Genomic DNA, 27,974 nt, shown 5'->3' with positions numbered 1-27,974 from the left:
GTATTCCAAATACTGAGCCGTGTTGATAACGTTCCAAATTGTGTCATTTTGTCCTTAAATATTTTGCAATACATAGTAGGAAACATAAGTAGTAGTATGGGTAGTCGGCAAACCTATTGTAATCAGGCCACTTTACCATGCTCATTAGCCACTTGGTGATTTTGTTACCACAGCATGGTGATTCCATTACTTTATTACGGAATGAGCCCAGGTTACACAAACTGTCATACTTTGCCAAATGTATGTACAGTAGCTGTATCCCCAGGATTATGGTGGCCAATCCCGGGATTAGGATTGGCAGGATCCTGGTATCCCATACTTACCTACTTTGGTGCTCCCTCCTCCGGGAGACGGCACGTTGTAGGTGTATGGGGGCGTGGCCGGCAGCAGGATGGGCGGTCCGGGAGGGCATGGCCGACAGGGAAGTGGATGTCCGGGGGCGTGACATCAGGGTCGCGTCATCGTGACTCCGCCCCTCCCCCCGCTGTGCAGTGCCGAGAAAAGAGGCGCTGTATAGCGGGGGCCGGAGCTACGATGACGCGATTCATCGCGAATCGCATCCTCAGACCGAGGAGGGTTGTGGAGGGGCTGCAGGGAAAGCGGGAGGCTTGCCCACCTTTCCGGGGGACCGGGAGGGTCACCTGATTTTCGGGAGCCTCCCGGCCTGTCCGGGAGTGTAGGCAAGTATGCGGTATCCCAGCCCAAAAATGGCCAGGAATTCAGTACCGGGATTGGAGCTTCCAATCCTGGGGATTTGGGATTGGCCACCACCTTCCTTTTTTCTATGCTGGGCAGCATTGCGCGTCCTCAGGAGGCTCAGCCGCTGCCAGGCTCCCCCTGCCCCCAACTGTGCGCACTGCGCAGCTTGACGTGAAGTCAGAGTTCACCCGCTGGCCGGACCTCACCACTGCCCCGCATCTCACCTCCTCTCCTCGCAGCAAGTGATCCACCCTCCCTCCTTCTCAGGTTAGGGTAAGTGATCTGATCTGATCTGATATGGGCTGGGCTCTATAGGGCAGGGCAAGGAACACATTGAAAAGAAGCCAATTCCGGGGGAAAAATTGCCCGGGATTGGCCACCCTACCCAGCATGTCACCAACTTGAATTAAAATTAATTTTTGAAGCTGAATTTATCAATTTTGTGTGCACACATAGGAAGGTTATTCAGGTTTGTTAGTAAACCAAAAAAGCACACTAATGGGCAAAACCATGCTACACTGCAGGTGGGGCAGATGTAACATGTGCAGAGAGAGTTACATCTGGGTGGGTTATATTGTTTCTGTGCAGGGTAAATACTGGCTGCTTTATTTTTACACTGCAATTTAGATTTCAGTTTGAACACACCTGTGGCTGGCTAGTCTCTCCGGCCACAACACCCCACCCAAATCTAACTCTCTCTGCACATATTACATCTGCCCCACCTACAGTGCACATGGTTTTGTCCATTAGTGTGTTTTTTTGGTTTGCTGACAAACCTGAATAAGGCCAATAGGGGCAGATTTATTAAGCCTGGTGAAGTGATAAAGTGGAAGGTGATAATGCACCAGCCATAGAAACATAGAAACATCGAATTTGATGGCAGATAAGAACCACTTGGCCCATCTAGTCTGCCCCTTTTTTTTTTTAACCATATTTTTATCTCAAACCTTATTTGATCCTTATTTCTTTGTAAGGATATCCTTATGTCTATCCCATGCATGTTTAAATTGCTCTACTGTCTTAGCCTCTACCACCTCTGATGGGAGGCTATTCCACTTGTCCACTACCCTTTCTGTGAAGTAATTTTTCCGCAAATTTCCCCTGAACCTCCCCCCTCCAGTCTCAGTTCATGTCCTCGTGTTCTATTGCTTCTCTTCATTTGGAGAATGTTTCCCTCCTGGACTTTGTTAAAACCCTTGATATATTTGAAAGTTTCTATCATGACCCCCCCCTTCTCTGCTCCAAACTATACATATTGAGATTTCTTAGTCTTTCTGGGTATGTTTTGTGATGTAGGCCATGCACCATTTTAGTTGCCCTTCTTTGTACAGTTTTTAATGTATTAATATCCTTTTGAAGATATGGTCTCCAGAATTGAACACAGTATTCTAGATGAGGCCGTACCAATGACCTATACAGTGGCATTATTACTTCTTTCTGCTGCTGATTCCTCTCCCAATGCAGCCAAGCATCTGACTAGCCTTCCTAATTGCTTTGTTACATTGCTTACCTGCCTTTAAGTCACCTGAAATAGTGACTCCTAGATCCCTTTCCTCCTCAGTAGTTTCCAGTATAGTGCCATTAATACTATATTTAGCCTTTGGATTTTGAGATCCAAATGCATTATTTTGCATTTTTTAGCATTAAACTGTAATTGCCACACTCTTTACCATTCCTCTAGTCTACCTAGATCCTCATTCATTTGTTTTACCCCACCTGGTGTGTCTACCCTGTTGCATACCTTTGTGTCATCTGCAAAAAGGCATACTTTCCCTTTAATGCCATTTGCAATGTCACCAATAAAGATATTAAAAAGCACTGGTCCAAGTACAGATCCCTGGGGTACTCCACTGGTAACATTTCCCTCCTGTGAATGCACTCCATTTACTACAACTCTCTGTTTTCTATCCTTCAACCAAGATCTTATCCATTCAATAATACTAATATCCAATCCCAAACTTTCAAGTTTATTTAGCAGTCTGCGATGTGGAACAGTGTCAAAAGCCTTACTAAAGTCTAGATAAGCTATATCCATGGCTCCACCTTTATCCATCACTTTAGTCACACAGTCAAAAATGTCAATAAGATTTGTTTGACATGATCTTCCCCTAGTCAATCCATGCTGTTTGGGATCCTGTAAATTGCAGGATTTAAGATACTCTCCAACTCTTTCTTTTAAGAGTATTTCCATCAATTTCCCTACTACTGATGTAAGACTCACTGGTCTGTAGTTGTTTGCATCTTCCTTGCTTCCACTTTTGTGCAGTGGGACTACGTTTGCTCTTTTCCAGTCCTCTGGAAGAAGCCAATCAGCTACTAACTGCCATGTTACAGGCTGAGTTTGAAAAATGACAGTTAGGAGCTGACTGTCTGGAGCGGTATCACCTTCCACTTTATCACTTCTCCAGCCTTAGTAAATCTGCCCCATAGTAACATGTCTCATGAATGGTGATTCCACTACTGACTTTGAAAGTACACAAGATTTTAAGCTGTTTTGATAGTGTTTTATTATATGGGGCTTATTGCGGGCTTTGTGGGGTTATGATAATTTGTTCACATTAGTGCAGCAGCTGTATGATGAATGGAGTTTATCACTGTAAAAAGGTGATTTCGTAGAATTGCCCTAATGTACGAAACTCACTCTGATAGCAGCACCCATCTTTCTTATTTATATATGGCCATACCAAACACGTTTCAGTTCTGAACAACATGCTTTCATCAGCTACTCTGATATATCCTTGATGAATATATGCTAACCATGCTGAAACATCAGACTATATTAAAAAATGACATTAAGACAATACACTTTAAAGGGTAGGGAGGGAAGGAGGGGTGTGCAGTTGTGTATAGCCATATTAGAAGCTTTGTACCTTAATGTACTGATGTATTATTCATTTCATCCCTTGGTATGTAGTTCTGTCCCAGCTGCCAATCTATGTAAGCCGCTGCAGATTGCTGCTCAGCCAGGACACCTAGTCCTAAATTCAGTTTGGGGCACGGTGGTGCTGTGTGATATACAGTAGCTAGGAGGCAGAGCTGTAACTACACTTTTTGGTGCCCTGTGCCAGAGAGAGAATTGCCCCCCCCCCCCCCCCCCCCCATTTTAACTCGAGAGCTCGCTGTTATTCAGTTACAATACTCTGTATTTCACATTTCAACAGGGCTGTAGCCAGAACTTTGTGGGCCCCATAACAACATTTTGAAGCTGCCCCATCCCAATGCTTCTAGAGAGACACTTCTCTGCAGCAGTTTTTAATTTTCTGCCCTATAATAGTGCCCTAGTTCATTTTCTGAACCATAGTAGAGCCTTATTTAATGTTATGCCCCATAGTAGTGCCCTAGTTTCTTTTATGAATCACAGTAGTGCTTACAGTAAGTTCACCCTATGTCACATTTCAGAGCTGCCAGTACATATTATGGTGCACAGTATCCCCAATTCACATTATGATATATAGTGCTCCCCGTTCATATTGTGCCTCATTACAGTGCCCCGGTTCATATTATATAACATAATGCCCTCCAGTTCATTTTATACCACACTACAATGAGCAGATCCAGGGGGCATACCTAGATATATTGCAGACCCCAAGGAACAAGTTTGAAAGGACTCCTACGTATGACCCAGTGCCGAAAAATGTATATAACACATTGAACTGTGACAGGGAAGGTGGCCCCTCTCAGCTCTGGGCCCCATAGCAGCTGTACTGCCTGCACCTATGGTAGCTATGCCCTTGCATTTTAATATACTGCCATACCCAGAATTCAAACCTATGACCTGTTGTATTCTAATCAAACACCCTACTCATTGTGCTATGTGAGCCTACATAAAAACTTTGACCACTATATGAAGCTACTTGTACTTTGTAAAAACATAATCAGCATTTCAATTGAGCAGATCTATGTAGTGTGCAGCCACACATCCAATCCCTTGCAGCCACACACTACATAGATCTGCTCAGCAGCGATGCTGATCATTTTTTGCACAAAGTACAAGGTAACCTTCAGATAGTTAGTATTCTTTAGCTTAGAATTCTCTACCTTTCTGTGCAAGGGCAGATAGTGCAATGAATACACTGTCTGACTGCAAGGCCACAGGCAATGGGTTCGAATCCCAGGTATTTCAGCATCTTGAAATGTAATAAAGGACAATGTGACTGAATAAGAAAAAAATCTCAAGTTGAGTTCATGACTGTTGTATAGGTATTAGCGACATAAGGGATCGGGATAGGAGACAGGGGCGGTCAGGAGATGCTGGGCTTGAAAAAAGGGGGGAAGCTGCAAGTGAAAGTAATTTAAACAGATAACTGACAAGTGCCGCTAACAGCGCCCCCTACCCTGCAGCGCTATGTGCGGTGCCCCCTCCGCACACACCTAGTTAAGGACCTGCTAGGAGGGGCAAAGCCTCATCCACAGCCTGACCCCATCTCAGGGCAGATGATATGGGAGACATCAGTGATAAATGCCCAGCACCAGAGCCACCACCATCCGGGTTATCATGACTTCTGTATTACTTATCACTACATTTACTATGCTGAGATTATAGAATGTACTCAAAGAAAAAGATCAAGGGGCAAATATATCAGTAAAAGTACATGTTGATTTCCGGCCGGATAACAGAGACTATCATGCATGTAATTGCATACAGAGACATACTATGTATCATGCATGTAATTGCAGACAGAGACATACTATGTATCATGCATGTAATTGCAGACAGAGACATACTATGTATCATGCATGTAATTGCAGACAGAAACATACTATGTATCATGCATGTAATTGCAGACAGAGACATACTATGTATCATGCATGTAATTGCAGACAGAGACATACTATGTATCATGCATGTAATTGCAGACAGAGACATACTATGTGTCATGCATGTAATTGCAGACAGAGACATACTATGTATCATGCATGTAATTGCAGACAGAGACATACTATGTATCATGCATGTAATTGCAGACAGAGACATACTATGACTTATGTAATCAGTTCTGCTAGCGCTGGGGGAAGATCAGAAGCTGCCGCACACACGTCCACGCCTATCTCCCACCTATCTCCCTGCAGCAGATGTTTTATCATGGTATGTGTGTAAAGTACATACTGTATCGTGCAAGTGCCAACTGTTAGGTTCTCACTTTCTGTGGATGGAGAGAACACAATCCACCCTTCGTGGAAGATTACAATGTAACATAGTCATTTTATTACAGTTATCAAGAATTTGTAACATCAAGCCTATAGAGAAACAACCCACTATCTAAATGTCATGCTAGGACTCTAGGACCACCACGTTGTCTTGGGGGGTCATTGGCAACGGCCAACGTGTTGTAAGGTAACCCCTGGTGCTCCACCTTCCCACTGCAAGCTCAGCAATCAATAATACCCCTTTCATATCTCTAATGCCGGATCCCACACAGGAATTGGAAACGGGTCCTCCTCGGGTGGGACCCGGGTTATTTTTGCGATGTGAAAGGGGTATAAGTAGCCTGGAAGCAAATAGGAATCATCTTTATTTTCACTGAACAGCAGGGCCAGTGCAAGATCTTGGAGGGCCTTAAGTGGCCACCCTTTCCCCTCAGCTGGAAGTGATGACACCTCCCCACACACCCCACCCACTAACCTTGGTGGGTGGGAGTTGCAGGTGGCATCCTATTCTCCCCAGACTGGAAGTAGATGTATAGAACCTTGAAGAGCGATAAAGAGAGATAAAGTACCAACCAATTAGTGTCTAACTGCCTTGTTACAGGCTGTGTTTGGAATATGACAGTTAGGAGCTGATTGATTGGTACTTTATCTATCTCCCCTTTATTGCTCTCCAAGCTTTGTTACATCCCATCCCCTGGGAATTTAATGCTTGGTTATGGCATAATAGCACAGCGCCACACTCCCAATGTAACACTGACCAGGGATGCGCATCATAAGCCTGGCATCAAATGGTTACCGGACTTCCGCCAACCAATAAAGTTACATGATGGCTACTATCCATTGCATCAAAACCATTCAGTGGTATAACTGGTGGTTACTTTGCGGGCAGAAGCAGTTGCGCATAAGTTGATCCGCGGACACCCAGTGATGTCCGCAGCTGCATACAAGGCTGTCAGCCATTGGATGGGTATCAGAAATCTGCATCCAATGGCTGGTAACCATCGAAAACCTGCAATTCAATGGGAAAAGTATTACCATTGAATCGAGAACATCAGTGGTTGCTAACCAATGACTGCCGATATCCATCCCTAACACTAACACTGAGGAGCAGCACAGCTGATGTTTCCGAGGAAGCTTACACCTTCCGCTTGCATCTAAATCAGGCCCAGTATTCGTGGTAATGTAGAGATGAGACTTGGTGCCCACCATGGTATCACTATTGAACTTCGCACATATAATACTTCCAAACCGCCATTCGCCTCTAACTGTGGAGAAAATCGTGCGGCCTACAGATGTGCTCAACCTGTCCTGTGGGTCAGGACATCAGTTTAGGAGCCAGAACATGTTTCTAGTCCTCTGATTGACAGGTATGGAATACATTCTAATCGGAACAACCTCTTTTAGGGTCACAGAACAAGGTCAAAGTGCCACGTTTGGTTCCAGAACAACTTATTTTCGCCTGAATTCCCAGCTACTGGTAATAAATGTTGAGCAATAGTAATTTAGACCATGCATTCTGGAATCCCATCTTAAATGTCACCAACCGGACATGTTTTCAAGATTTTCCTGTGTGGCAACATATACGGACTCAGGCATACAGATTAATTTATGGGTGTATAAGTAAACATGACCTGATATGGAAATGCTAAGTTAAGAAAACCTGGTGTGCTACTGTACTCTTTACTGTGGCAGGATTGACATTATGGGGTATATTCAATTAAGGTCGAAACTGCCGTCTTGTTGAAAAGATGGCAGTTTTCGACTTTTTCAGGTCGGAAGGGGTTCCAACCCATTCAGTCCCCAGCTTTTCTATTCAACAAATCGCAAAATTCAACTTGTCGAATAGTACGTGAATCGGCGGTATAGCTGCTGATTCTTGTGCTTCTGAGGGAAACGGGGCCAAATTCGACAGACAGGGGACATCAGCGCTACAGCACAGTAGGAGGATGTGGCACAGCCGCCGCTCACGGCAGCATCCACCCGGCTCCAGCAAGTGAAGTCCCGCTTGCTGGAGCCGGGTGGATGCTGCCGTGAGGTCTGGCGGCTGTGCCACATCCTCCTGCAGCGCTGCTGTCCCGCGTCTCCCCGCGGCTGTCCCCCATCTCCCCGCTGGTCTCCACCCTCTCCGGTCCCTCATCTCATTTCGACTTTTTTAAAGTCGAATTGAGATGGCATTGAATAGCCCTTGTTGGATCCATTTGACAACTGCATGTCGGAATGGATCCGACCTCAATTGAATATACCCCTAAGGGTTTCCAATCTGATTTTTGTCCTGACGTCTTAATGATTTGTAGCATTGGTGAAAGATCGTTGTTTGCTAAACTGTTGTAACTTGTTGGTGTAAATGTAATGGGGTTTTATGTTTCTATTGATGTCTGTCACAGGGGGAGCATAACATAATGGTGAAACTGATCAATTTCAATTCAGGAAAGAGGCATGACTTGGTCTGGCTTCCTTGCTCCAGTGCCAGGCCCCGCTCAGGCAGCGTGTGACCCCGCCTCTTCCTCTTATTACTGTTCAGTAGCCTAAACATGCTGTGGCACGTCAGAGGGATTATATAGTAGGGGTTCAGTATGGTATGCCGGCGGTCGGGCTCCCGGCGACCAGCATACCGGCGCCGGGAGCCCGACCGCCGGCTTACCGACAGTGTGGCGAGCGCAAATGAGCCGCTTGCGGGCTCGCTGCGCTCGCCATGCTACGGGCACGGTGGCGCGCGTTTTATTCTCCCTCCAGGGAGGTCGTGGACCCCCACAAGGGAGAATAAGTGTCGGTATGCCAGCTGTCGGGATTCCGGCGCCGGTATACTGTGCGCCGGGATCCCGTCAGTCGGCATACTGAAGACCACCCATACAGTAATACTGAGTACACCAATACAACAGGTTCATTAGCTATACTGTGCTACTGCCTATGTGCTTCTGTGATTGGCCGTTACTGACCCAGCTTGGGCAGTACGCATGGTGTAATGGTTAGCATTACTGCCTCACAGCACCGAGATCATGGGTTTGATTCCCACCATGGCCCTAACTGTGTGGAGTTTGTACTGTTTTCTCATGTTATTGTTATCTCATTTATCAGCGACTGCCTACTGGGAGTAGCCAGGGGGTTACAGCCTAAGGGCGGGATGTAGTAAAGTCCGAATGAGTTCGGCGGCTGTGCGGGATGCCATGCAAACGCTGATATTTTTTAAAAGGGGCAATCATGCATGGTTTAGCCTTGTACATGATTGCCCTTTAAAAAAAAAAAAGTCTGAGTTTGGATGGCATTCTGCACAGCCGCCGAACTGGGACTTCATTACATCCTGGCCTATGAGTGAGTCGTTTCCCTGTTTCAGGGACACTGGTTCCCTATTAGATTGTACACACAGACAGGTGTGCCAGTGTTATCTGCTAGCAGGTGCACAACTATACTCAGCTGCACATTGCAGGCGGATGCTAATGCAGCGGCGTCCTTTTCTGCAGCGCGACTGCAACTCTATGCAAATGTCGCAGTCGCTGGAATGCGTACAGAGACGCCCATCGGCTGCAGCACTAATCTGCCGCTTTGTTAAAAAGTCGCACCATCAAATACACATCGGTCGCACCATCGGAGACTCATCGGTGAAGCCATCGGATGCACCACTGATCACTGCACCAGCCCTACGGAGGCGCAGAATGTCTGTCTGAAGATGGTGCCAAAATCTGTGCAACTGCAGGAAAAGCCACAGATGCTGACTGCGACACGCCCGCATCTGGCTAGCCACCCACTTGTAACCACCCAGGAACGCTCTCTCTCGGATGCATGCACAGATCTAAAACATCAGCCGCTTGCCTCCAATGCCACAACAGCGTCCACCTGTGAATCATGCCTGCGATCTGCGACCAGTGCCATAACTAGTGTGCCCCGGGTGTTGCATTTTTGAGGTGCCATTTTTAGGGTTAGAAAATGCAAAAATTCCACTTTTCACGTACAACAATCACATTTATCCCATGTCACTTTCATGTGCAGGTAAGTACAATTGTAGGAGGAGTCAGGTGGTGGAGCACAGCAGCACCCACTGAGAAGAGTACGGGGGTCAGTCCGACCTGATCGCACGCTAGGTTTTTTCACTGCGCTGCGATTAGGTCAGAACTGCACATGTGTATGCACCGCAATGCGCAGGTGCGTCGCACAGGCACAAAGCGGATCATTGCTGAGTGATGGGATTTACAAAGAATACATTCACACAGGCGATTGCAATGAGATTGACGAGAAGAAGGCGTTTGTGGGTGGCAACTGACTGTTTTCTGGGAGTGTTTGGAAAAACGCAGGCATGTCCAAGCATTTGCAGGGCGGGTGTCTGACGTCAATTCCGGGACCGGACAGGCTGAAGTGATCGCAGCGGCTGAGTAACTTCAGACCTACTCAGAAACTGCACAAATTGTTTTTGCACAGCTCGGCTGCACATACGCTCGCACACTTGCAAGGCTAAAATACACTCGCCTGTGGGCAGCGACAATGCGTTCACACGGCTGCTAAAAACAGCTAGCGAGCGAGCAACTCGGAATGACCCCCATTCTTTGGAAGGAAGAGGGGAGGCAGCGAGTAGCCTCCAGTAGGCAGGGCTGCATTGTGGGCCTAATTCAGACCTGATCGTAGCAGGGAACTTTGCGGTCAGCGGTTGACCGCGAGTAACCTCAACCGCTGACCGCAAAGTTCCCACCATTGGATACAATGGAGCGCCTATGCGCTACATTTTATCTTCAGTGCGCAGCCTGACTGTCAGTTCAGGAGCGCACAGCCAATCAGGAGAGTGCCATGACGTGGCGCTCCTTGATTGGCTGAAGGGACCCTCTTTGACAGGAGTCACGGGGGGTCCCGCCAGTCGGGGAAAGGGGTCCCATGTGTAAACATGGGACCCCTTTCAGTGCGTGGATCTGGTGTTTCGGTTTGTTTTTTTGCCAAGTACGTGGATTACAAACAGAACACAAGCTACACTGGATTATGTGAGTATAATTTTATTCACAGGTACCCCGAGGATTCGACATGGAGAAGTGGACCGAGCCTCGTGTGAACATAGGTAAGTATGTGTGTATGTAGGTGTGCATGTATGTAATAAAGTTTTACTGTCACGGTGTGTGTCTTCTGTTTTTTTGTGTGGTATTTTTTTGCAGTAGTACTACAGGTACCAGCGGGCCCATTCTTCCACCGCATGCTGGTACTTGTGGTTCTCCAAGTACCAGCTTGCGGGGGAGGCTTGCTGGGACTTGTAGTACTGCTACAAAAAACAATATTCTTATTTTTACACTTGGCTATCAGCCCCCCATCCGCCGCCCTTGGATGGGGGGGACAGCCTCGGGCTTCACCCCTGGCCCTTGGGTGGCTGGAGGGGGGGACCCCTTGATTTAAGGGGTCCCCACTCCTCCAGGGTACCCCGGCCAGGGGTGACTAGTTAGTGATTTAATGCCAGGGCCGCAGGGACCTATATAAAAGTGTCCCCCGGCTGTGGCATTATCTCTCTGAGTAGTGGAGCCCGGTGCTGGTTCAAAAAATGCGGGGGACCCCTACGCTTTTTGTCCCCCGTATTTTTTGCACCAGGACCAGGCACAGAGCCCGGTGCTGGTTGTTCAAATATGGGGGAACCCCTGTCAATTTTTTTCCCATATTTTTTCAACCAGGACCGGCTCAAAGAGCCCGAGGCTGGTTTGGCTTAGGAGGGGGGACCCCACGCAATTTTTTTTACAAGTTTTTACAGTAAACAGACCCTTTCCCATAGATAACCATGCACAGATCTCACTGATCCGTGCATGATTATCCAAACTCGTCTGGAAAAAGCAGGTCTATTTTTTTGCTGCTTTTTTTAACGAATCGCAAAAAAATACACCCGCACTTGAGCACTCAGAGACTAACAACCAAATACGAATGAATAGTGAATACCCGTGTTTTATGAAATAACAGCCGCGTTTGACCGATGGTCTGTTCATTCGTATTTCTGGACTTTGCCGTTCAAACCATTACGAATGGACCAAACACTGCCGAAATTTGTTGGAACTTAGAAAAAAACCCACAAATCGTGCAAACTCGGATTATTAGTAAATATTGGCCCATGTCGGCAAAACCATGATGGGCAAAACCATGTGCACTGCAGGGGGGCAGATATAACATGTGCAGAGAGAGTTAGATTTGGGTGGGATATTTTGTATCTGTGCAGGGTAAATACTGGCTGCTTTATTTTTACACTGCAATTTAGATTTCAGTTTAAACACACCCCACCCAAATCTAACTCTCTCTGCACATGTTACATCTGCCCCCCCCCCCCCTCCTGCAGTGCACATGGTTTTGCCCATCAGCTAACAAATTTACTGCTGCGATCAGGTCTGAATTAGGCCCTGTGTGAGGGTGAGATAAGACATAGGGACAGTGGGTCTGCGAGCTTTGAAAGATTTCAGCAGTGCCGGACTAATGGGCCCTACACACTGGGCATTAATACTCAAAGATATGAACGATCTCGTTCATTAATGAACGAGATACCGTTCGTATCTTTGAGTGTGGAGGCACCAGCGATGAACGATGTGCGGCCCCGCGCTCGTTCATCGCTGGTGCCCCGACGCTTGTGCATGCAGGCCAATATGGACGATCTCTTCCATATTTGCCTGCACTGCTATGGAGCCAGGTGACGGGGGAAGTGAAGAAACTTCACTCCCCCCGTCACTGCACCCCCCAGCCCCCCGCCACCGGGTTGCCTGTATCTGCCGTCGGGCAGCTCGGCGGCGGATCGCGCAATGTGTAGGGCCCTTAAGTTGCATAATGAATCTGTGGTGGCTCTCCCAAATGCCCGGACAAGTAGGAGAGTCTCCTAAGGGCCCCACTACAGCGATTTGCGCTGAATTACAGGCCAGGAGCGCATTCCCGTAACTGCAAACTGAGGCTACTTTCAGAACTGCAAACTGAGGCTACTTTCAGTCAAACACAAGGAGGAATACTCTGCCGGCTGTATTATAGATGGAGGCATTTTCTTTATCAGAACAATTGTTAATAAACTTTTCTTGTGCTTATGTTTGAGTGTATGGGAGCATCTGATGCTACTGTGAGGATCTGGGTGCTACTTGCAATGTGTTATCCTCGGCATGCGGTGGTATATAGTATATACACTATTTTTATATGCAGCTTTTTAAAGCTTATTTTTCATATGCCGCCAGATCATCAGCATCAGCCCCAATGTGTATCCAGAATGGAGCAATTTGCTTTTGCTGAGTATGTACATTTTGTTCTTGGACATGTGGGAAGTCTTATCTCTGGCCAGAGCACACAGGCCCGCCTCTCTCCTGTGACATATGGGAGGTCTTATCTCTGGCCAGAGCACACAGGCCCGCCTCTCTCCTGTGACATGTGGGAGGTCTTATCTCTGGCCAGTGCACACAGGCCCGCCTCTCTCCTGTGACATGTGGGAGGTCTTATCTCTGGCCAGTGCACACAGGCCCGCCTCTCTCCTGTGACATGTGGGAGGTCTTATCTCTGGCCAGTGCACACAGGCCCGCCTCTCTCCTGTGACATGTGTCTTATCTCTGGCCAGTGCACACAGGCCCGCCTCTCTCCTGTTACATGTGGGAGGTCTTATCTCTGGCCAGCGCACATAGTCCGCCTCTCTCATGTGACTTGTGGGAGGTCTTATCTCTGGCCAGCGCACATAGCCCACCTCCCTCATGTGACCTGTGGGAGGTCTTATCTCTGGCCAGTGCACATTGGCCCGCCTCTCTCATGTGACCTGTGGGAGGTCTTATCTCTGGCCAGTGCACATAGGCCCGCCTCTCTCATGTGACCTGTGGGAGGTCTTATCTCTGGCCAGTGCACATAGGTCCGCCTCTCTCATGTGACATGCCGGAGGTCTTATCTCTGGCCAGCGCACATAGCCCGCCTCTCTCATGTGACCTGTAGGAGGTCTTATCTCTGGCCAGCGCACACAGGTCCGTCTCTCTCCTATGACATGTGGGATTTCTTATCTCTGGCCAGCGCACATAGGGGGTCATTCTGACCTGATCGCACGCTGCAGTTTATCGCAGCGGTGCAATCGGGTCAGAACTGCGCATGCACCGGCGCCGCAGTGCGCCAGCATATGCCAAATGGCCGAAGGCCGTAGGGCCGCTACGACTGCCTCTGCCTGATTGACAGGCCCGCCTCTCTCCTGTGACATGTGGGAGGTCTTATCTCTGGCCAGTGCACACAGGCCTGTTTCTCTCATGTGACATGTGGGAGGTCTTATCTCTGGCCAGTGCACACAGGCCTGTCTCTCTTCTGTGACATGTGGGAGGTCTTATCTCTGGCCAGTGCACACAGGCCCACCTCTCTCCTGTGACATGTGGGAGGTCTTATCTCTGGCCAGTGCACACAGGCCCGCCTCTCTCCTGTGACATGTGGGAGGTCTTATCTCTGGCCAGTGCACACAGGCCTGTCTCTCTTCTGTGTTTGTTCTTATGCTATTAGCTACAGTAAATGGGGCCATTGCTAATCCCATTGAAGAGTTGCCTACTGACTAATGTAACAGTGGTCATTGGACCTGAGATATTTATCCACATGAGAGAATAGTCACATTGGGGTCATTCCAACCCGTTCGCAAGCAGCGGTTTATCGCTGCGGTGCGAATGGGTGTGGAATGCGCATGCGCGGCGACAGCAGTGCGCGTGCGCGACATTGTGGGTTACGTTGCGGCTACCGATGGAAGCGGTTTCAGAGCCGACAACAAAGAAGAATGCAATGAAGAAGGCGTTCCGGGGCGGATCCGGACCGTTTGGAGCCGTTTTCAGGGAGTGGTGAGTAAAACGCAGGCATGTCCAGCAGAACGGAGGGCGGATGTCTGACGTCAAAGCCGGGCCCAGCATAGCTGAGATCGTCGCACAGGGTAAGTATGTCCAGCCCTAGTCTTCTTTTGCTTGAATTTTTTAGCATAGCAGGGCTGCACAAGCGATCGCAGCCCTGCTAAGCTAAAATACACTCCCCCATAGGCGTGGACTAGTTGATCGCAGCAGCAGCAAAAAGTTGCTGACTGCTATTAACTCGGAATGACCACCATTGTATCCATTCCTTTTGCCCTCCATGATGCTCAGTTAGATTTCTGGTGCTATTCTGGAGTACTCAGGCTTCAGATTGTTTTATCTATATGCTTTTTCCCGTGTCAGCTAAACTCTGTCAATGTAATTAGCATTCAAGAGTCTGCCAAGGCTCATGCAATACAGTTCCCTAAATGCGTACACAGTTTGTAGCTGTGTTTGTGCGCACGAGGCCTGATTCTGAGTCCAAAATGTGCACAAGCAGCATAAAGCAATTGCACAATGCTCACACACACACACACACACACACACACACACACACACACACACACACACACACACACACACACACACACATTGAGGGGCTTGGTTTCCACGTGAAGACAGGCGGATACTTAAATTAGCACAAGACAGTAAGCAGGCTGCCATGGCCACATGGAGAAGTGGCATAAGACCACAATGGGCACACATCTAGTAGGTATTATATTGGGATCTGATTGGGACAATGACATTTGACAGCGTGCGCTCTCTTTGACAGTCCACATTAAAGGGCTGATTTAGAGCTGTACACAAGTTGGACTCAACTGCAGCCACATTGGCCTATTCACTGTCACTAAATGTCCCGTTACACATGCGGAAACACTACTTTCTGCATGTTTCATCATGTAACAGAGCATTCATCATTAGGGCCTGATGAGTTTTCAGAGTTTGCCTCAAGAACAAATGCCATCTGCAGATGACGCTTGGTCTCTGAGCCCCACGCTTTCCTATGGGAAGGAGTCCTAGGGATGTGAAGAGAGATCCGGGCGGATCCTTCCGCCGCCTGCTCACTGTGTGACCAGCGACACTGCACATGCGTGACCCCAGGTAACACATGAACAGAAGCCGTCAACGGGAAAATGATAAGTAACGCTGCAACTCAAGTAGTAGTGTTACTGATCGCAGGAACAGCTGCTTTACAGAGTAATCTGCCCGATGATGATTAGGCCCCTCTGTGCATGGACATTCAGAAATACACACATCTGTGCCACTAACCTCCCCTCTCCTATATTAAAATAGCCACCATTACTGTCAGCGCACCTTTGCGCCAGCCTCAGCACTACATGTATGCCCAAACCGGAGATGAATCCAGTCTCAGTGCTTGGGCTCAGCGACTGGGTCTGTATGTGCAACGGACAACGTTGAAGTTAATTTGCTGCCGGTGCTTCCTGTGTTACAGCTGACTCCGCTTTATGACCCAAAGACAATAATGAGATAATGCACAATGTTCTTCTACAGTGTAGCAACGGGCAACCGTTGGTGGCGTAATGTGATTCAGCAAAATGAGAATTGCGCTGTTTATTGATTTGTGGTTCATCTGCCGAGGGGAATGCAATGACAGCATACCCTGGAATCACCCAGCACCCAAGTCCACACAGAACTTTTGCAGCCGTGTCAGACACATACACGTATATAATACAGTCCTGGGCCGATGGGAGATTTGTAAACAAACCCCTGCTATGACCTGTAATTATAGCAGCAATGGCGCACTTATTCTAGAACCTCATTACGATAATGGGACCTCACAAGGTTCTGGCACCGTAACAACACGCTTCGAGAAATGCTTTACGTGTTAACCCTTTCCTTCTAGCTTGCTTGAAAAGTACCTTCCAATTAAACCTGGGATGCTCCATTTAGTTAACTCTATCCTAGAAATCATTAACCATTTAGGAATAAGTTTTACTTGGGTTCTCAGGTAGCACGCAGCGGACAGTGTCTCGCCTCAATCCATTGCAACCTTTCATATAATATTCTGCCTATACGATAATTTAGTGCAATCTCAAGGCGCTATTAACCACTTCACAGCCACGGTGGTCTGGCAAGCCTCGGTGGACCTCTAGGAGATTTAAACAGGGTAATGACGCCTTTCTTACCTGCTAAGTCAAAGTCTTCGGCCATTTGTTAGCGGTTCCTGCACTTTTCTTCTCATCAGTCGCAAACGGAGGACTGAGGAAGAAGGAATCCCCCCTCCCAGACACACGTAGACCCTCTCTGTCCCTTTTGTCACGCGCAAGTGACCGTCATAACACAAAACAGAAGATGATTTGAGACAGTGACAGCAGCAAGTGCCAAACCTTCTGTAGCCGTATAATGAGTACCCCACCCTCCACCACAGGAAACCATCTCCCCAACCTGAGGGAGAGCTGATAGCAGCCCAGCTCCACTCACCACAGCCAGCAGAGGAGGAGGCTGGGGGGAGGGAGATGGCTCCCCTGGGACCAAGTCAGCAATCCGCATTAGCAACATTGATGATAAGAAGCTGGAGAAGTCGCCCCCCACCCCCCAGCCTGTGTACAAAGCCTACATCCATTCATGATATCTCCTGTACCAACAGACCAGGGGCATCATGTACAATGCAGGCAGGGCTAGAACAAGCCCCACACAAGCCTGCAATGCACTCAGATACATTTCAGGCCAATTCAGTGGAGCTTACATTAGGTCTCAGCAAAGGCCTCTGTCTTATTTATCTGCCAGAGTAGGCCTTGCTCCATACCTTCCTCTATTGCATCTGTAAATCGTATTCGGTGATTAAGGGGACGGACATTTATTTATTTTATTTACGACCAGTTATTTATATAGCGCACACATATTCCGCATCGCTTTACAGAAATAATAAACTCCGGAAATGTCTCAGTAATGCATTGTGGAAGACCTATTTTCTTTGTTTACATGGAAAGTGCATACCTCCCAACTGTCCCGCTTTCAGCGGGACAGTCCCGCTATTCGGACCCAGTCCCGCTGTCCCACCCGCGGGCAGCAGTGTCCCGCGGGTGGGGGGGCAGTTGGGGGGAGGCTTTGATCGCCCGCTGCTCTGCTCTGCAAAGCAGCCGGTGATCACTGAATGCATGCTGTGCGCAAGCGCACGGCATGTATTCAGAGCTAGGAGGGGAGCGGGGCTGCCCAGCTGCTCGGGGAGCGCTGGGCACGCCCCCAAAAGGCAGAAAAACAGCCCGTTTGGTGAGTCCACGCCCACTCGCGTGAGGCCACGCCCCCTTTTCGGGTCGACAGTCCCGCTTTCTTACTGCCACAAGTTGGGAGGTATGAAAGTGTGAGTAGTGGTGGCCATCTTGTTTGTTCAGTCAGCAGCAGAGCTATGTAGCAATACAGTTATTGAATGAAGGATGGCTCACACATAGGAGTACTCTTGTTTTAGGATCGCTGTTGCCCAAAATCGCACAGCGGGTGATTATCAAATGTATGCACTGCAATGCGCGGGCACGTTGCCAAACAGCGACAGGGTGGTGCAAAAATTTGGATCGCGAAGCGTACGCAAGGTGATTGACAGGAAGCGGACGTTTGTGGGAGACTGGAAAAATCATTCGGTGGTGAGTGAGTTGTGAACGGATTTGCAGGTGTCCGCTGTCTGGCGGAATTTTTGCACGGCGTACACATGCGATCGCACACTTGCACGGGGTGGGTTTCCACTCTCTAAGGGCGGTGGCTATCTGATCTCAGACCTCTGCAAATTTGCAGCACAGCGATCAGGTCTGAATTAGGCCCTAGGAGCGGGAGACAGACAAATGGTGTAGCATTCTTAGAAGTACTGTAAATGTTCACTATAATGAGTGTTTATAGGAAAATGAAGGATTTCAAATGTCCATATTTTTTCCAGCTTCGCCCAATAAGAACCAGGGTTACGCCTGTAATATATCTCAGGATGGCCAGATAATGAAAATAAATGAAAAGATGTTTAGTATGAACAGATATGTGCTAGGGATAGGCTGTGGATAGGGAAAGGCTGTGGCAGTATTGTTGACATTTGCATCATTGACATGCATAATGTCAACATGTCTGCACTATGTCAGCATCAACATTATGTTATTGTCGACGCGTAGTGACTGTCAACACAGTGAGTCAACTTTGAAGCCCTGTCGACATTCACAGTGTTGACATTCAGACTGTGTTGACATTCTCGTGCCGACATAGTGAATGCCGATATTATGACACATAGAAACATAGAATTTGACGGCAGATAAGAACCACTTGGCCCATCTAGTCTGCCCCCCCTTTTTTTTTTAAATGACTGTCGATCTGGTGTGCCATACCCATTATATGCATATAATTCATGCACACAGCAGCTTTTGATTTGATGAGCAGAATTGCAGAAGTTTAATAAATGACCTGATAATAAGACAGTATGGTGCTGATTCTGAGTCATATGTAATGCCAATATTCACGCAAATGGTTTTCAACTGTGCATCATAGTTGCCGACAATATGGCTGCCAGAATGGCTCAGTGGGGGGCGTGGCGGAGCCTGTGATGCAGAAAAGTAGTGGAGATTATCCAAGATTATCAGCATTGTGAGGCGGGCCACAATGATGCGATTCACAGGTTCTGTAGCTACTTGAAAACAGGTAAGATGCAGGCTTGAAGTCAGCTAGTCACAGAACCTGTGTAATGCATGAGTGTCCCATTTTAAAAATGATGGTAAACCTATGTATTATAAATAGGCCAGGAACATGCAGATTATGCCAGGTAGTTTCAGCAGGCTCCACAGTGTACCATTACATACAGCTATCAGTGGCAAATGCATGGTTAGTAGAGGGGGGTTTCCAAATGCAATCCACAATCTCCTACTCAGCAGAACATTGGAGCAAGTGCAGGTCTGGGAGAGTGGTGGAAGAACCTACTAACGAGTCTAACGACCCTGGATATTAATGTAAAATTTGGTCTTTTTATATGCTGGATACTGTATGGAATACAATATTAATATTTAACACAATATAGATGATCTATAGTATAGGCTGTATCCAACATTTAAGTAATAAAAACACAAACATAAAAGAACCAGTACTGGTCTTTTTAAGCACACATTCTCCCACCTCGTGGTAAGACTCCTGTCTCTTCTTACTGGTAGCTACTCTCTGGTCCAGTGCACTGATTAAGGACTCAGATCCACACACAAACAAACTTGGTAGAAGAAGCTGTTACCACTGGGCACGTGCAGCAGCTCTGCTCTTCCATTACACTGTATCACTATCATGTAATGGCAGCTATAGTAATTGTTTTATATACTGCTATTGTTGTCATAACTTGAGCCACTGGCCAAGAGGAGGAGGGGGGGGGGGGGGTTCTGGGCAACCGGAAGCCCCCTTGCGTTTGCCTATGGCTATAATGAAAACAAGGTATGAGTATAACTCACATTGGAGTGCGTGAGGTTCTCAGGCAATCTAGAGGAGCATGTGAAGCCATAGCCAGATTAAAACCCCACAGACAAACAGAATGGTTTGAGCCCTATACAAAGGGAATTCTGGGCCCACAGTTCCCACTGGCCCTTAGCAGTAGCCTATGTTGATAATGAATGGTCTGACTACGTGTGAAACCAATTATATTTGAGATCCACTCCTATAATAATAATCAGATCTGGGCAATTTGGCATGGCTATGCATGAATGGCGAAATTGTACACAGTGCGGCGCATGATCACTTTCAACATGTGTGGCCAGGTTTCCTGTTGATTGACAGGTGGATAATTACACCCAAGTGACACACATAAGAACCCTTGATTAATAGATCCCTTTTTCTGTTTTGTGATTAAATTACTTGTCGACTGTGGTATAATTGGGGAACGTCTGTTCAGTTAACAGAAATAATGGCAGATTAATTTTTTTTTTAGATTTTGGAATTTACAGGTTTAAAGGTTGTTAATTAATTACGGCAAAATGACTCTGATGGAGCATAATTTAACTTGAAAGGAAAACTATTCAGCCCATTTGGAGAATTATCCATATGACGCCTACACGGCCGCGGAGCTTCCAGCTAAATATTATTATTACTGTATAGAATATAATATGGAACCCTTCAGCGAAGAAAGCTTTCAAGGATGTTATAAATCAAGAATCAAAGACAAATGTGGAGTAAAAGTTTTACACGTATTAATTGTGCTTAGGGAAATGCAAGTGGGTCTGTTATACTATTGCCAAATTGTGTGTCGTCACGGGGCCCAACTCCGAGATGGAAGCAAATGTCATTGCGGCTACGATCCCGCACACAGCGGCTGTGCAAAAATAGACAAATGTCGCAGAGTGACAGCTGATCTATCCTATGGGCCGTATTTGCAGCCAGCCCCCTATAATAAGGATTCCTTATCGCACCAATAAAGAATCCTTATTTGCCAGCCTGTATTATTCCTGAGTTGCCAGGACAGGAACTCTGATAGGAGCTCATCTCAGCGATCAGCGAGAAGTAACGCGATCGCAGTTCCCGCACAACCACCTCTGCGGCGCATGCGCAAGCCAAAGCCACGGGAAAGGATCCCTCTCCTGAAAAATCTTGTAAAAGGAAGCCCACAGGCTACTATAGGCTAACGCCATCTGAAGATGGTGTTAGCAGCTGGGGGCCAAGCTCGGAAATCGGGAGCAGGCTTCGATACACGGCTGCACGGTACTGGCAGAAAGGGTAGTACACGCACGAGACAGAGATCAGACACAGCTTGGGCACAATAGGACCTGTAACTGGGCGGGTTTCCTTAAATTGGGTAGATGCTGATGACAGTGTGTACAGAGAGCATCAAGGATCAGAGTCAGCGGCGTTTCTAGAGAGGAGGGGACCCGTGTGCAGACTCCGTGTGTAGGTCCCCTCCTCCCCTGTAGCCGTCACCGCTGCTGCTAGCGTTCTCAGTGCTGAGACTCTGGCACAGTGCCAGAGTCTACAGCGCACGCGAAGGACTCCAACAAAATGGCCGCCGCACCATTTTTCCTGAGTCCTGCGCATGCGCTGTAGACTCTGGCACTGTGCCAGGGTCTCTAGCGCTCAGTGCGCTAGCAGCGGCGGTGGCGGCTACAGGAGAGGAGGGGGCCCACACACAGTCGCCAATGGACGCCGGAAAGGTACCGCTAAGTATAGAAGAAATGGGTGCAGTGTGTGCGGTGTGGGCCACCTCTGACCCCAGGGGCCCATGTGCACTGCACACATTGCACCCATTGTAGATTGATCAGAGTGGCTCATGCACTAAGGCACCAGTTGTCCAGTTTGTGGGCGAAGCTTTCCAGTGCACTGGCGGCCAATAGCAATGAACTGTCACCTTCCATATTGGTGGCTCACCCCCAGAACAAGGTCATCTACACTGGAAAGGAACAGAACTACGGTGACACAGCCTCAGCGACGGGTGGTATGCAGTATACCGGCGCCGGAATCCCGACAACCGGCATACCAACACCTTTTCTCTCTCTTGGGGGTCCACGACCCCCCAGGAGGGAGAATACATAGCGCAGCGCGCGTAGCACGCAACCGTGCCCCCAGCGTGGTGAGCGAAGCGAGCCCACAAGGGGCTCATTTGCACTCGCCCCGCTGTCGGCAAGCCGGCGGTCGGGATCCCGGCACTGGTATGCTGGCCGCCGGAGACCCGGCCGCCGGCAGCTCATACCACACCCTCAGCAACAGCACCAGGTGGATCTTGTCACTGTAACTGTCACCGCATAAATTCAGCTTGCGACAGCTCCCGGCAGTGGCTCGCCACAAATCAGGACATCGCTTGTCGTTACAAAGCTCACACAAAAAGAGGCTGTGGTCATGCCACGTGGGAGCCACGTCACATTCCCTGAGGACATAGGGGCTCATTCTGACTGGATTGCTGAAGCGGCAGTGATAGCAGTCTGAATCCTTTTGTGGAGTGTGCATCTCAGGGCTGTGATCGCCTCTGACTGATTGACAGGCAGAGGCGGGCGCGGGGCGGGAGGGGGCGTGCCAACGGCGTTAGAACTCTTTGGCGGGGCGCGGTCCGGACAACGGAGGCGTGTACGGATCGTTGCAGGGGCGGCCCGTGGCGGCTGCATGATGTCACACGCAGCCGCTGCGACCCGTGACCCAGCGAGTAGCGGCCAGCCAGCACGCAGGAGCTGCACTGGCAGGGAGGTACTCAGCGGGTGCAGAAGCATTGCCGCTGTGCTTTTGCACCCTTGCAGGGGGGTAGGGCCAGAAATGAGGGGCGGACTAGCCCTGTGCTGGGTGTCCCCCCACTTGTCTGAGAAACTTAGCACATCTACGATCGGATCTGAATTACCCCCATAGCTAGCTCTTCAGAAACATTAAGCTGCCTTCAAACCACCATAAACACCCTTGAAATACTGCGTTCCCCAGAGACAGATACATACCTCCATACCTTCCCAGCAGGCTGCAAAACATGGTACCTACCACGGTGGTGGAAAACCAGTTATGGTTATATGACAGTTTGGATTTAGCGTCTACACTAACAGGTACTTAGTAGACTGTTCAGAAATATATATCCGATGCTTCCTTACCATATATATATATATATATATATATATATATATATATATATATATAATTGCATTTTACAAGTAATGCTCTGTCCGCTAATTATCATTGGATCATGTTGAGAATGTGTTGTTGTGCACATTTACCTCCTGACGGCTACTTGTGGAGAACCATGTGTGACCTGATGTGGCTGGTAACACGGCCCCGCATCAGCCAGGGAATGACTTCCTCCCACTGATGAGCGTAGTGTGATGATCAGTCTCCGAGCGCCTCTGCCCAGCAAAAGCTTTTATATTGTACAGTATATCGGCGTCAGTAGGGCAGCACTGGACATAGGAGCTAATTCAGACCTGATTGCTGTTGCGGGCGATCAGGTCTGAATTGCGCATGTGTATGCACCGCAATGTGCAGGCGTGATGGGATGGTGCGAAAAATCCGATCGCACCGGCGATCGCAAGAAGATTGACAGGAAGAGGGCGGAAGTGTCCGGAAAAACGCAGGAGGGACCCGGCGTTTTGTGGGAGGATTCGTGACGTCAGCTCCGGCCTCGATCAACGCAGCAGCTGAGTAAGTCCTGGGCTGAGCAGAGACTGCACAAATAGCACATGCGATCGCAACCCTGCACAGCGATTTCCCCCTCCCCCTGTAGGCGGCGACTACCTGATCGCAGGGATGCAAAAAACGCACCCTAGCGATCAGGTCTGAATTACCCCCATAGCTCGGCCACAAACAGCAGATGATAAATGTACATAAGAGATCATCGTGGGGTGCTGGTAAGGGTTAGTGCATGGGAGGATTATGGTCAAACTTATTACTTAGAAATAAATAATATAACTGCAGGAGATGTAGACGGTTTCTAACATGGTTCAACACACTTAAAAATAATACAATAAAGCAAACTGATATCTCTCATCTAATAATTAAAGTACAAAAACATAGCTTTACTATTACTGCTGGGGGAAGGGGGGAGTCCAGTTGCCTGGAGACCGCACCTCTGGTCCAGTCAACACCTTGAATCATGACCACAATAGCAGTAAGTATATATTACGATTTTGCTAAAGCTACGGCCATAACATGCAGTATTAGAGACGGAATAGAGCTCACTGGCAAACGCAGGATTTCTAAAGGGGGGGTTTCCAAATGCAGTACACAATCTCCCACTCTGCAGAACACTGCAGCAAGTGCAGGAGTCTGGGGAGGGGTAGAAGAGCCTAATAACGACCCTGGACATTAATATAAACATTGGTCATTTTATGCACTGGATGGAAGACAGTCATTGGCGTTTCTACCATGGGTGCAATGTGTGCGCTTCACACGGGCCCCTGGGTTCAGGGGGGTCCACACCGCACACATTGCACCCATGCTCTGTTAAAATGTACCTTCCGGAGTCCTGCGACGGGCGCTGAAGCTGCAGCAGTAGCGGCAAAAATCCATCCCAAAATGGCTGCCGTGCATGCGCAGTAGGAAATTAGTCTTCGGACCATGGCGGTCGCCATGTTTCCGGAGACTTGCGCATGTGCAGTAACTCCGTCACATTGCCGGAGTCTACGGCGCCGTGGAGAGGAGGGGGCCCACCTGGAGTCTGCCCACGGGGCCCCTCCTCCCATAAAACGCCCCTGAATACAGTATTAATATTTAACACTATAGTATAGGCTGCCTCAAACATTTAAATAATATAAATAAGTGGTCAGGAAAATATTAAATATAGCATAATAAATACAGAAACATAATAGAAGTATAGAACCAGTACTACACTCTCTAAGCACACATTCTCCCACCTCATGGTAAGGCTCCTCTCTCTTCTTCCTGGTAGCTGCTCTCTGGTCCAGTGAACCGGTTGAGGGCTTAGAGCCACACACGCTGCAAACTTAGTAGAAGAAGCTGCTACCACTGGGCATGTGCAGCAGCTCTGCTCTTTCCCTTTAGCTGCATGTTATGTTGGCAGCATTAGTAAGTATATTATTTATATACCATTGTCCTTTTCATAATTTGAGTCTGCTTGTGTGTGGATCTGAGCCCAGAGAGCAGCTGCCAGCAAGCAGAGGCAGGTGTAACATGAGGTGGGAAAATGTGTGCCTGGAAAGCTCAGTTCTGTGTCCCACTGGCTATATTATGCATGTATATTTACTATTGAATGTTCAACCTTTTCTTGACCACTTATGTTATTTATATGAGCTACATATGTCTGTCTTCACCTACAGCCTACCCTATAGATCAGTGTTTCCCACACTTGGTTTTCAGGGAATCCTAACAGCTTGTTAAGTTCTAATTATGCCCTCCTCATGCGATGGAAACTCCCCTATAGGAATCCTGCGATTGCCCCTGGTCTTAAATGTGAACCGGCACCCAAGATTTAGCCCACTAATGTAATCTATAATGATGCCTTGAAGCCTAAAGGTCCGTACAGATTAGACAATGTCGCTTTGTGAGCGACGTCGTCTAATGTTTCCCCTCCCGGGCCGGTCGGTCGGCGGCCGACTGTACACACTGAGCGATATGACCGCTCATATCGCTCAGTGACGTCACGTCTCCGCCAGCCCTGCATGCAGGTCATAGATGACAGTCCAGATCCTGCATGCATGTACTGGCCCCCCGGGGCCGCGCTTCGGTCGTCGATGGCGGCATACACACTTGCCGATAAAATGAGCGACGTCGCTCATGGAGGGGGAAAATGAGCGACGTCGCTCATTTTATTGGCAAGTGTGTATGGGCCTTTGGGGTGTGTGGTAAATGATATATAGAAATATCACCACAGATGTATACTCATGCTCTATTTTCTTAAATTGTGCCAAAAGTTAGACGCAGGTTTCAGTACATATTGCTAACGGACTGTCTAAGTCGCAAGCAATATCGCAAAAAGACGCAAAGTCCGTCTGTGAGGCCTTATCTGTATGCACTTTGTCCACAGAGGCCTATAGAACAGGTGATAATATATGGAGTAATGGGGCAGATGTATTAAGCCTGGAGAAGTGATAAAGTAGTGATACGGTGATAACACGCCAGCCAATCAGCTCCTAATTGTCATTTTTCCAACCCTTAATGATTGGCTGGTGCGTAACCACCTTCCACTTATCACTTTTTATCACTGCTTTATCACTTCTCCAGGCTAAATACATCTGTCCCATAGTACCTTACTGCAAATTATAAATATATATGAACAATTACAAGGAGCTCTCTGGCCATAGAATGTCCTAGTTCTTTATACAAGCCTCATATGACTTTTAACATCCAGAAAGATTAACAGTAAGAGTTTCTTATAATAGACAAAGTTTTCCACTCAAGTCGTGATGTCAGAAATAGACATTTATAAGAAACGAGTTATCAGCCCGTCATAATTACGGAACAACAAAACAGTAATGTCAGCGCCGGCGTCTGCACGCACCCGACAGTTGAATTGCTCCATCGGGTGCCACCTAGTGGCCACTGGCGTGCAAAACACTTGAATTCTCCCCATAGAGGTGAGGAGCACCGACGAATGAATGGATGTTGCTGAGTGGCAGCTGGTCAGCAACCATGGACATATTGCAGGAGAAGAAGCCCATGGGCATCAGTGTTTACTAGAGAGGACCAGATGGTGGGAGTAGTGCATAAAAAAAGTAATGATAATGTCCCATTGCTTAGTACTTGTTTAAGTGAGGAAGTAGTCCGGGAGAGATTAAGTAAAAATAAGATTTTAAACCTACCGGTAAATCTTTTTCTCGTAGTCCGTAGAGGATGCTGGGGACTCCGTAAGGACCATGGGGATAGACGGGCTCCGCAGGAGACATGGGCACTTTAAGAAAGACTTTAGGTATGGGTGTGCACTGGCTCCTCCCTCTATGCCCCTCCTCCAGACCTCAGTTAGGTAAACTGTGCCCAGAGGAGACGGACAGTACGAGGAAAGGATTTTTGTTAATCCAAGGGCAAGATTCATACCAGCCCACACCATCCACACCGTATAACTTGTGATATACTAACCAGTTAACAGTATGAAAAACAACATAGCATCAGTCCAAGACCGATGAAAACTATAACATAACCCTTATGTAAGCAAAACTATATACAAGTCTTACAGAAGTAGTCCGCACTTGGGACGGGCGCCCAGCATCCTCTACGGACTACGAGAAAAAGATTTACCGGTAGGTTTAAAATCTTATTTTCTCTTACGTCCTAGAGGATGCTGGGGACTCCGTAAGGACCATGGGGATTATACCAAAGCTCCCAAACGGGCGGGAGAGTGCGGATGACTCTGCAGCACCGATTGAGCAAACAGGAGGTCCTCCTCAGCCAGGGTATCAAACTTATAGAACTTTGCAAAGGTGTTTGAACCCGACCAAGTAGCAGCTCGGCATAGTTGTAGTGCCGAGACCCCTCGGGCAGCCGCCCAAGACGAGCCCACCTTCCTAGTGGAATGGGCCTTAACAGATTTTGGTAACGGCAATCCAGCCATAGAATGCGCCTGCTGAATCGTGTTACATATCCAGCGAGCAATAGTCTGCTTTGAAGCAGGGGCGCCAACCTTGTTGGCCGCATATAGGACAAACAGTGCTTCTGTTTTTCTGACTCTAGCCGTTCTGGCCACGTAAATTTTCAAAGCCCTGACTACATCAAGGGACTCGGAATCCTCCAAGTCTCGCGTAGCCACAGGCACCACAATAGGTTGGTTCATATGAAAAGATGACACCACCTTAGGCAAGAATTGAGGACGGGTCCGCAATTCCGCTCTATCCATCTGGAAAACCAGATAGGGGCTTTTATGAGACAAAGCCGCCAATTCCGACACTCGCCTAGCCGAAGCCAAGGCTAATAACATGACCACTTTACAAGTGAGATATTTTAAATCCACCGTTTGAAGCGGTTCAAACCAGTGCGACTTAAGGAAACTTAACACCA

General features: G+C 48.0%; 1 protein-coding gene across 8 annotated transcripts in view; it reads right to left on the bottom strand.

Annotated features, from left to right (window-relative positions):
• LDB1 (LIM domain binding 1) overlaps nucleotides 1-27,974 on the bottom strand; it is a 243,577-nt gene that overhangs the window by 85,751 nt on the left and 129,852 nt on the right. The window contains exon 1 of one of the 8 annotated variants that reach the window (XM_063962363.1): nucleotides 16,760-16,855. The exons of the other annotated variants lie outside the window; for them this stretch is intronic. Within the exon in view, the coding sequence (XP_063818433.1) occupies nucleotides 16,760-16,784 (25 nt within the window). The 5' untranslated portion in view covers nucleotides 16,785-16,855. Of the gene's footprint in view, nucleotides 1-16,759; nucleotides 16,856-27,974 lie in introns of those variants that run through there. 8 annotated transcript variants of the gene reach the window in all.

This window comes from Pseudophryne corroboree, chromosome 3, assembly GCF_028390025.1.
Source record: "Pseudophryne corroboree isolate aPseCor3 chromosome 3, aPseCor3.hap2, whole genome shotgun sequence".
Lineage (NCBI taxonomy): Eukaryota > Metazoa > Chordata > Amphibia > Anura > Myobatrachidae > Pseudophryne > Pseudophryne corroboree.
Note: the sequence above shows the minus strand (reverse complement) of the source record. Positions and strands in the feature narration are given on the sequence as shown.